The sequence below is a fragment of the Sabethes cyaneus genome, chromosome 3, assembly GCF_943734655.1.
Source record: "Sabethes cyaneus chromosome 3, idSabCyanKW18_F2, whole genome shotgun sequence".
NCBI classification, from domain to species: Eukaryota; Metazoa; Arthropoda; class Insecta; order Diptera; family Culicidae; genus Sabethes; species Sabethes cyaneus.
In genome coordinates this window covers 223,351,660-223,363,291 of record NC_071355.1, presented here as the reverse complement: position 1 = coordinate 223,363,291, position 11,632 = coordinate 223,351,660, and the positions used below count along the sequence as shown (strand labels likewise).

At 39.6% G+C, this 11,632-nt stretch overlaps 2 protein-coding genes across 2 annotated transcripts in view; one reads left to right on the top strand and one right to left on the bottom strand.

The window, feature by feature from the left end:
- Positions 1-5,330: 5,330 nt before the first annotated feature.
- The window catches only part of LOC128743298 (uncharacterized), a 32,128-nt gene continuing 25,826 nt past the window's right edge, over positions 5,331-11,632 (bottom strand). Inside the window, exon 6 of the mRNA XM_053839852.1 lies at positions 5,331-10,959. Coding sequence (XP_053695827.1) covers positions 10,784-10,959 — 176 coding nt within the window. The 3' untranslated portion in view covers positions 5,331-10,783. The remainder of the gene's footprint in view (positions 10,960-11,632) is intronic.
- The window catches only part of LOC128743297 (ruvB-like helicase 2), a 77,124-nt gene continuing 71,778 nt past the window's right edge, over positions 6,287-11,632 (top strand). The window contains exon 1 of the mRNA XM_053839847.1: positions 6,287-6,422. Coding sequence (XP_053695822.1) covers positions 6,411-6,422 — 12 coding nt within the window. The 5' untranslated portion in view covers positions 6,287-6,410. The remainder of the gene's footprint in view (positions 6,423-11,632) is intronic.

The following is an 11,632-nucleotide window of genomic DNA, read 5'->3' as shown; positions in this document are numbered from 1 at the left end:
TCACTGAGTGTATTATTTATCACTCTGCAATTTACAAATTTAGCAATCAAAGAAGCATACCTTCTGTATAAATGTTTGAATTGCGGACTGCTCCAAGTAAAGTTATTTGCATGTGAACACTGGAGATGCTTTGATTTTAGCGGAGTGCCTTTACAACTTTTTTTAGCAATAGGAAAAGTTAAAAAATTTAAACCGGTAATTTTCGTGAATTGTTACTGCACCTTTCTCTCGGAAGAGCAGCTAAAAACATATTTTTTCAATCAATCTAATGTCCACTCGGCTTGTAAACGGCTGAATAATGCGTACCGTCGGTGCCTTGTGCACGTGTAGGCATAAAATAGACCCTACAGTGGTTCATAGCCTCTTATTCAGCAACTCCTATTCCTACCGCCTCGTGGTACCAGCCGGGATACGAGCAACTTTGGTGGAGATCGGGTAACCAACCCCGGTGGAAGCCAAGGTCGTATGCTGACAGGAAAGGAGGGCTCTTTCGAGCTTCGTTGGCCCTCCGGCGAAACAGGGGGTTGGTGTAGCAGGCTTTGCAAGCCGTCACCACGAAAAATATTAAAGCATGGAACGAAGAACAAATATATTCTTACTGGAACAATCGGAATAGACCCGCGCGACGAAAAAGGACTATGGATTGGAAACTCGGGACGTGGAACTGCCGATCTCTCAACTTCCAAGGGAGCACTCGAGTGCTCTCCGACGTATTGAAGAGCCGCAAGTTCGACGTCGTAGCGCTGCAGGAGGTGTGCTGGAAGAGCTCAACGGTACGTACGTTCAGAGATGGACATACCATCTACCAGAGCTGCGGCAACACACACGAGCTGGGTACAGCTTTCATAGTGATGGGCGAGATGCGGAAACGGGTGATTGGGTGGTGGCCAATCAATCCTCGAATGTGCAGGTTGAGAATCAAGGGCCGATTCTTCAACATAAGCATCATCAACGTGCACAGCCCTCACCTCAGAAGTACCGATGACGACAAGGATGAATTCTACGCGCAGTTGGAGAGTGAATACGACCGCTGCCCAAAACATGATATCAAGATCGTCATCGGGGATTTCAATGCTCAGGTCGGCCAGGAGGAGGAATACAAACCGGTGATTGGAAGGTTCAGTGCACACCAGCGAACCAATGAAATGGGCCTAAGACTTATCGACTTTGCCGCCTCCAAGAATATGGCCGTACGTAGTACCTTTTTCCAGCACAGAATCCACCATAAGTACACCTGGAGGTCACCAAATCAGACAGAATCACAGATCGACCACGTTTTGATCGACAGTCGGCACTTCTCAGACATTATCGACGTCAGATCCTATCGAAGCGCTAACGTTGACTCGGACCACTACCTAGTGATGGTTAAGATGCGCCCAAGACTCTCCGTTGTGAACAACATTCGGTACCGACGCCAGCCTCGGTTAGATCTCGCGCGGCTGAAGCAGCCAGACGTCGCCGCAAACTACGCGCATTCACTCGAAGCTGCACTGCCGGAAGAGGACGAGCTGGACGAAGCCCCTCTCGAGGACTGTTGGAACACTATCAAAACAGCCATCAGCAGTGTAGCGGAGAGCTCCATCGGGCATGTGGCCCGGAATCAGCGGAACGATTGGTTTGACGATGAATTAGGAGGGTGATGGATGAGGAGAACGCTGCGCGGGCGGCCAAGATACGCAGTGCCACACGTCAGAACGTGGAAAGACACAAACAGAAGAAGATGCAGCGAAACCAAATCTTTCGGGAGAAAAAGCGCAACCTGGAAGAGCAGGAATATGCGGAGTTGGAGCGGCTGCATCGTTCTCAGGAAACGCGGAAGTTCTACCAGAAACTGAACGGATCCCGCAAAGGCTTTGTGCCGCGAGCCGAAATGTGTCGGGATAAAACTGGCAGTATTCTGACGGACGATCATGAGGTGACGGATAGGTGGAAGCAGCACTTCGACGAACACCTGAATGGCGCTCAGGCGGAAAACCATGGCGGCGGGGAAAGCGACTTCGACGATGCAGCAAACGGGGAAGAGGTGCCAGCCCCAACGATAGGCGAAGTTAAGGAGGCCATCATGCAGCTAAAGAACAACAAGTCAGCTGGAAAAGATGGCATCGGAGCGGAGCTTATTAAAATGGGACCAGAAAAGCTGGCCGTTTGTCTACACCGACTAATTGTTAGAATTTGGGATACGGAACAGCTACCGGAGGAGTGGAAAGATGGGGTTATCTGCCCGATCTACAAAAAGGGCGACAAGTTGGACTGTGAGAACTATCGAGCGATCACCGTTCTCAATGCCGCTTATAAAGTGCTGTCCCAAATCATTTTCCGCCGTCTATCACCAATTGCGAATAGATTTGTGGGAACTTATCAAGCCGGCTTCGTCGAAGGTCGGTCTACAACGGATCAAATATTTACACTGCGGCAAATCCTCCAAAAGGGCCGTGAATACAGAGTTTCCACGCATCATTTATTCGTTGACTTCAAAGCCGCATATGATACCATCGACCGGAAAGAGCTATGGAAAATCATGGACGAGAACAGCTTCCCCAGGAAGCTCATCAAACTGATTAAATCTACGATGGATGGTACGCAGTGCTGTGTTCGGATTTCGGGTGGATTGTCAAGTTCATTCGAATCACACAGAGGGCTTCGTCAAGGTGATGGTCTTTCATGCCTGCTGTTCAACATAGCGCTACAAGGTGTTATGAACCGAGCGGATATCAACACGCGGGGCACGATATTCAACAAATCTAGTCAATTCGTCTGCTTTGCCGATGACATGGATATTATCGGCAGAACATCTGTGGCGGTGGCTGAACAGTACACCAGACTAAAGCGCGAAGCAGAAAAGATTGGGTTAAAGGTAAATACGTCTAAAACAAAGTACATGCTGGCCAGCGGAACCGAGGACGAACGACACCGCTTGGGCAGTAGTATATTGATCGACGGCGATGAGTTTGAGGTAGTCGATGAATTTGTCTACCTTGGCTCACTGGTAACGGCGGACAATGATACCAGCCGTGAGATTCGGAGGCGTATTAGCAGCGGAAGTCGTGCTTACTATGGGCTCCACAAGCAATTGCGGTCGAGCAGACTAAGTCCCCGTACAAAGTGCACCCTGTACAAGACGCTTATTAGACCGGTTGTTCTCTACGGGCATGAAACATGGACAATGCTCGAGGAGGACCTGCGAGTGCTCGGAGTTTTCGAATGACGAGTGCTAAGAACGATCTTCGGCGGCGTACAGGAGAACGGAGTATGGAGGCGGAGGATGAACCATGAACTCGCACAGCTCTATGGCGAACCCAGTATCCAGAAGGTGGCTAAAGCTGGACGGATGCGATGGGCAGGGCATGTTGCAAGAATGCCGTACAACTACCCTGCAAAGATGGTGTTCGCCTCAAATCCGGTAGGAACAAGACGACCAGGAGCGCAGCGAGCAAGATGGTTAGACCAGGTGGAGCGAGATCTGGCGGAGAGTACTCGGTGTCCGAGGAATTGGAGAGCGGTAGCCCTCAACCGAGTTACATGGAGAAATTTTGTTCAACAGGCTTTGTCTTAGGACGGCAAGCCACCTAAGTAAGTAAGTAAGTAATGTCCACTCAGTCCATTTTATCCTGCTGTTTGTTAAAGCTCTCACACGTTATATTTTGTCTGTATAAATTTTTGTTATGTATAATACTAAATAACAAATTTAGCATTTACCGCAAACATGATTCCTTAAAATGTAACAAGATACATTTTCGGTTTTATAATAACTGAACTGAACTGAACTGAATATTTATGAACAATGATGAACGCTGGAAGTTCCATTACTAATAAAGATTAAGTAATACCACAAACTATAGTTTGTGATCCTATTGACTCTAATAGCCAAAATCCATAAAAATGCGGAACACTGGGGTGCTACTGATAAACCTCCAACATGCGAAAGCAACATCGGGCGTACTTTCCAGGAGGTTTATCAAAGACGCTGTGGACCTGGCCCACATTCAAGAGCACTGGGTCTACAAAGGAAGAATACAAGCTATCCAAACAAGCACATGTGAGTTATTCTATGATGACAGGCATGGCTCTTCGAGAGTTGCTGTTTTAGAGCCCTATTCTCACAGTCACCCTCACCTCACCTAACAGCTCCCCATTTGATTTGTTGATCTGAGAATCGCAAATTGTGCTCTCACCTAAAAAATTTAGGTGAGGTGACTGTGAGAATAGGGCCCTTAATCAACGCAAATATTAAGTGCTTTCCTATTACAGAGTTCATCAAACGAGACATCGTCGCTATCAGAGTTGAGGTATCAACCGCTAGAGAAAAATCCGATACTATCGTAGCATCGGCATACTTTTCTAAGGACGTTTCTGAGGTTCCTACTCAAAAGGTTGTGTTTTCTGTCAAATACTGCAGAGAAGTCAATAAAGAAAACGTTGTCAACGTTCATCGTACGTATGGAATCATCGACATCAACAATCGAGGTGAGTGTCTTTCAGAATTTCTTTCGTCAAACAATATCGACATTGCTATAATAAAGGCAATGAACCACCATTTGGAAGGTATGCCTTTGTGACTCCACTAATTTCTGAAAAAATACGAATTTGGCACGTATCGGCCGAAACTTTGCTATCTGATTCTGCATATAATAGTACATAATTGTCCACTCAAGTAACTCTTACTTTGAATAGAAATGTTCTTCAGTGGAACAAAAGGCCCAAACGACTTCGCAAAACGTCGCGAAAATTGTTCAGTAAAGCAAATCTTACTTCAGACTGGACTCAATATACGAGAGCCCTACACGTATATAGCAAAGAACTAAGGTTACAAACGAATATCTTTGGTACACAATTATGAAAGCATTGAAAGTACTACAATTGTGGGAAGACTTAATAAGACTCTTGCTAAGGACCATCTGAATGACCTAGAAACTCTCAAGAAAGAAGACAATAAAACATTCTCAAAGAAATTTTCAGGATCTGATCTGAGATTGCCATCAAAGTTGCTGGGATGTCTTTCACTACGGCTAGGTTAGAAAATGCAGTGAGATCCTTTCAACCTTATAAATCGCCTGAAGTAGGTGCGATTTTCCCAGCTCAGATTCAAAACAGAGAATCAGCGCTAATTCTATCTCTAATTGAGATTTTTGAGGCAAGTTTGATTGATACTAAATCACATTTCGTATGTATGGAGATTGGTAAAAGTTATATTTATTTTTATATTCCAAATGTAGGAAAACGTGATAAATCACTTGCAACTTGCATAAACGTGACCAATCTAATTTTTAACTTAAACAGGACAATCGGATAGTTTTGCGTACTAAAATATCTGCTCCATTTTTAAAGATTTTATTCACCAATATTTCTTTTAATGTATATTTGTTGTTTGTTCACGTTTTCTTGGTTGTTTCATCTAATCGTAACATACAAAACTAAAAACGTTATCAACGTTGATTTTTCGGTAGTGAAAAAGCATAGCAGTATATTATAAGAGTTTTTTGTTTGTTTGTTCTAGCTTTTCTCTTACAGGCAATTTGAAAAATGCTTATTTCCACAACGACAGATCCATACATTCTAGCTTTCGGAGCGGCTGCAACGTTCCTTTCTTTGAGAGTCTGTAATACTTTCCGATTTCCAAATAAGCATTCCGATCAATAATTCCGTCGCATCGATTATTTATAAGTGTTAGCTATCAAGAAAATGTAAAGAAACTTATAAATTGCTACATTGTGTGTTTTTTTCTCTTTAAATAAATTGTGTTTTATGTCTCTGAGTTGTAGATATAAATTGATTTGAAATTTTTTTCTTACGCTTCCTAATGTTTGAAAGCTTATGTAATTTTTTTTTGCTTAAATATTTTTTTTTTGCTGATTTTGCATCATTTTCCGTTTTATTCAATCACAATTTTATGCAGTCACAAAAGTTAATGCAGAATTCAGTCGATAAAAAATGTGAAATTTTTATTTTGTTCAACTACTTAGTATTGTTTCAAAGGTAAGAGTTTGTGTTTCACTGTAGTTCTCTATTGGTTTGCTCTCTAACGGGTTGGTTTTGCGTGGTGTTCTATTCCACTTATTTGAATTTTTTTTACGTTTTTTAAGGGTCGTATTTGTGGGAAAGAGAAAGTGTCTGTGTATGAATTGTTATATAATTTGCTTAGCTAAAATTATAAAGTAAAAAGTAAACAGGTTGTTATTTCAAAACGCTACTGGTATAGAATTTGTAAAAGTGTCGGAGCAGCTGTGATAATAGCTTTCTCCTTTCCAGGAAATATATATATTCTGTGTGGTATTTGTCACTTATTGTTGTCTCGGTTTGACTTATCTACTGCAAATAACGTTCGTGGTAAATGTTTTTTTTTTCTTGAATATGACTATACTGTTCGAATATGTGTATTACGTGAATTGCATGGGTCTTAACGTGGCGGAAATATGAATATAAGTGTAAGTCTACGGCTGATACTTATTCGTTTGTCCGGTTTAGCATATTATGCTAATCTATATGATATGAATGCCGTGCGCTTGCATATTATTGTGAGTATTGTACAGTGACTGTTTGAACGTATTTAAATTCAACTACCTATATTTGAACCGTAATTAGACGCATTCGAGTGGGTTAACATAATACTGGGCCTGTTGTATAAAAACCAGTTGCTGAAGAGTTAAACATGTAATTCCATTTGAATCGATGTATTTGGCTTTAAACTACTATGTGAGTTGGACTAATATATACTACAAAAGTTAATATTAACAATGTCAAATGTTACAGAAAGTTTATTGGATAATTCTTAACATTGGTTTGAATATAAAAAGAGAAAAATTGGCGGTAACAATTTAAATTCGTTGAATATTTAACGGAGGGTATTTTATATTGGTAATCTATTAAACTAGATATACGATTACGCTTGGATATATGAAAATATTCATATGCTCGGCAACTAGTCTTTATATAACAGATTTTTTGATTTGGTGATGAATGATCAAATGAGGATTGAATCACTAATAGTCCAAATTACGACGACGTGGTTAGTAGATCAACGAACTCCTGGACTCTCTTTCTGCTGGTGCTCGTTGACTTTGAAAAAACATTTGACCGACTCAACTACGAAAAGATCTGGGTGGACTTAGGCTTAGAGTAGGTCCAGTTAAGCTATAGTTTAGACGCACCATAGTTCATCTCATCAAAGCTCAGTACGAGGCGTTCTCGTGCAAGGTGTTGCATTGTCCGCCACAATAAGGGTTACTGCTGGTGTGAGGGCTGCATATCATCTCCGCTGCTGTTTCTCAGAGTTGTGGATGAGACATTAGTTGCAACGACTAACAGTAAACCAAATCGAGGATTGATTTGGAATCTTGTGACGAGCAGCAACTAAATGAACTAGACCTAGTCGACGACATTGTCTTGCTCGCACAATATTGAATCGATATGCAGGGCGAGTTAGATGACCTCTCGTAAAGCTCCCAGGCATCTTGTATCATAGACAATGTAGCAAAGACTAAGTCTATGGTAGTGAACACCGACAAGCCAACGTAATAGTAGCGGGACAACAAGTTGAGCAGATGGTAGTACCAAGATTGATATAGTCACATGGATCAAGAAGGCCAAGAGTGTCTTTGCGGATCTGCATAACATCTGAACAGAATTTTTAACTTAAACATCAAATCCGTATGGCTGTACGACTGCAGATCTGGTACGGAGACAATGCAAAAACTGCAGATATTCATTAATCGCTGTCTGCGATATATCATTCGGTGGCCTGACTTCTGGATATCAAACGAGGAACTCCATCATCGATGCTATCAAAAGCCGGTAGCAACAGAAATTCGAAAACGCAGTTGGAAGTGGATCGGATACACCTTGAGAAAAGGAGCGAACGAGATCTGCAAGAGGTATGCGACTGAATTCCACAGAGACAACGCAGAAGAGACAGACCCAGAGGCTCATGGCGACACAGCTTAGCCAAAGACATCCGAGTTGTTGACGAGAGCCTATCCTGGCTACAAGTGAAGGCCATGGTGGGTAACTGTCGGCAGTGGAGTTACCTGATCTCATCCCTTTGTTCTACCGGTCCAGCAGAATTTACCCCCAAATTCTGGATCGTTAACCTGCTCAGGGTTTCGTTTCGTGACAATGAGTTGATATAAATTATAGTGTTACAAAACTTCAATTATCTATCAAAATAATTGCATCAGTACAACAAACTGGTTTTGCGTCGAGGAAAAAGAAGACAAATTTTCATTTTTTCAGCCATCTTTTTTTCTTCTTTTTCTTTTTTCTCAAGCTGTGTTTAGTTTACAAAGCTTTAAAGTTATAAAAGTGTTTGCCAAGCTTCTACCAACAAAACAAAAAAAAAGTTTGTTCCGATACGTTGTGTAGTTTCTGAGAAAAAGGTACATAAAGTTTGAAAATCGTGGTTTTACAAGAGCGGCGTTTTATTCCGTTGAGGTTGTTCCACGCCGCACTGGAATGCTTATGTCTTCGATCCTTTTTCGGCCACTTCCCGTACTCGGATCATTACAAAATTAGTATCAAAATAAGCGGTAAAGACTGCAGAATCAAAGTCTGAAATAAAAAATTTATGACTTTTTCAAAAAATTTAGTGGTTTATGTTCCCTTAATAAATAAATAAAAGGGATGGAAAAGTTGCATTTTCGGGATTTGAGTGGCTTGCTCCATTAGAATTTTAATTAAAAGTATTAGTTTAGTTGTTGTTGGTGCAACCAGCGTACTCATTATCGATTTTTTACTCTTTCCGTGGGTGTAGTTGCGGTTTGATAGTTTTTACTTTTACGGCATTCCCATAGAAATAAACATCAAAACTCGTCTCGTCCTCAGATTGAGTAAGTCTAGATGTAGTTTCACCAGTACTGCTTACGAATGCCAGTCAGCGTTAGAATAAACTGGTTGGCTAATTAATTGTCTTTGTCCTTTCTCATTTCAACGTCGTCGATTGTTCACTTCTACAGGTCACGAAACGTCTACATTTATCAATTTAAAAAAAGAAAACCCTCTCTAGAAACTCTTTAACACCCTGAAATTTGTTTTGATTCGTGCGCACTATAAATTCAACTTCTTGCAAATCCCTCAAAAATATCTAAACAAAACTGCTTGGTCTTAATTGGTCAATTATTAGTCATAGATTTAATCTAATAAAAATCATATCTAATTAAAAAATTATCTCAGTTATCTAGAGAAAATTATTTAAAATCTTGTCGATTAATTTTGAAATTGGAACAAATTATTGAATCTATTTGAAACTTATGGATACGACGTTGAATCAACAATAGAAACAATAGTTGAAAACGATTGTTTAAAAACATTTGTCCCGGAACAAAAAAGTGGCTTAGAAAGTGCTTGTTGTCTTGAAATTTATGATTCGAACGCTCTTCGGCTAAAATTGATCGTTTCAAGGTTTAACTGTAACTCAAATTCAAGTTAATAAAGGTTTCTTTCACTGTTTCGTTTTTTTAACAATATTGTCACTTATTTTGTTAAACCTTTCAAGGCAGCCTAAAAGATAAAAGTTGTTTACAGAATCGTACCAAAATGAGTAGAAAAAATGATTCGTTTTTTTTTGGTGGGAAATGACATTTCATACCGTTGAGTCTCGAATGCGGCTAATTACATCTAAAATAAGTACAATTTATTCTAGAATGCTTTTACTTTGCCTGTCTCTTTCAGTTGTATACACGAATATTGTTAATTTGCTCTAATCATGTCTGTGTCCGGTTCAATGGTTCTAGAATGTAGCTAAGAAGAATTTTTTCAACATATTTTCATACATTTTGTTTGACTTATATATGACATCTCATCGTAAACATCAAAAAGTTTAAATTAAAAACATTTATCTATTACATTCTGGCTTTATATTTCGTCTTATATTTTTATATAAAAAGTTTTCTCTGCGATCAATGCGTATTTATCTTATTGTACACAGCTATAAATGGAGTTTTCGATCAGTTGGCAAGCGTAAACATTAACGAAGGAGTTCAAAAACGAATACAAATCTGATTATATTCTCTCTTTGGTATTGTAGATTTATGATAATAAAAATGCTGTGCTTATTTCGCGTGCCTTAATTTGGGAAGCATTTTACGCCTAGGTTACTCGAGACATGCACTAAATTATGATAGGTTGTTTATTTATATACGGTTTTATGTGGATGGATGTAATCTTGTAGCGGAATCAACTGATGGTTGTGAATAAGTTTTCTCTATCGATGATCAACGTGTGGTACGTTACGATAAATAGTGTCTCGTGATCTACTATCTATGATCTTCAGTTACCTATGCTAATTCGATCTCATATAGTGAATGGCAAGCTTATCTCAGAGAGAACAAAACAAAGTAACAAAAGTTGTATATATTTTTTGTAATATAAATAATATTTGAAAAAACTGAGCTCGCATTCAAATATAGTAAATGTCTCATAGTAATCAGTAACTCACATCTTAAAAACCAGTTTGTTGGTATCATGGACGATATTATCCTATTTAAAAAACTAATACATACACTAACAGTTTCCAGCATGAAATAATTTCGAGAATTAAATTAAGCATTTTTTTTAAATTTTTTGTTTTACTTAACCTAATTTGAGTATTATTTACATGTCTGCTCAGATACTATACGGACAAACAAAAAACAAAAGAACTTGTTCGATTACCATCAATCTACCATACACTTAATAATCACGACGCGATTTTGAAGGCTGAATATTTGAGTAAAGATTGATGCATTCTGGTGACATTATTTTCTAATGATCTCTGCTTCCAATATGATAGGCGTAATAGCGGCAACAGCATCATTTAAATGTCGGTCATATGGATCGCGCCAGTATGTCCATTGCCAAGCAACAACCGTTTATCGTTGTCCACCCCGGGGGGCGATTGACCGTTGTTGCGTGAGTAGTAATCCGGATCGCCGTAACTGCTGTCTTCTTCCAGGATCTTTTCCAATAAAATTTCACCCGATGCTCCCAGTACTGGTCAGAGTAAAATAAGTGAAAAAGAGGGTCCATTAGGTGATTGCTTTCGACTCCATCAGTAATTACATTCAATCAAAACATTCGGTCAATTAAATTTGTAATTAAAACACACTGAGATTTGCATGTATTTGACTGTATTTTCGAAGGACATATGAGGAAAGCAAATTATTTGAAATGAAATTGCAATGCAAATTAGGATTATAAAAATTATATATACTGGATGTTTATTTTTTTTTTTAAATTTATCATTATGAGCACCATTAAAAACCAACCCAAAAAACTTTCAGCGTACCAAAAGAGGCCACCACTTCTAAAACGTAGTCACAGCAAGCTGAAAATCGCCCTAAATCATATGCTTAGACATTATTCGAAAAAAATGCGTTATTAAGGCAAAACCAACTACAAGCTGCATCGGGTGGATACCATGCCAAAACAGAGTTAAACTGAACAAACTTGAATGTTACGTTTTATTTGCCAGACTCGACGAATTACGCCAAGCAAAGGTTTCGGCAGGTTTGTTTCGGCATGCTTACCACCCCGCATTAGTATACAACGGTTGACCCAAAGATGAAGAAAAAGTGAACAACAATCATATCGTGTAATGTGACCACAAAACAAGTGAACATACCCAAATCTTGCAAATGTGTTATATATTATAGTTAGATTCAGA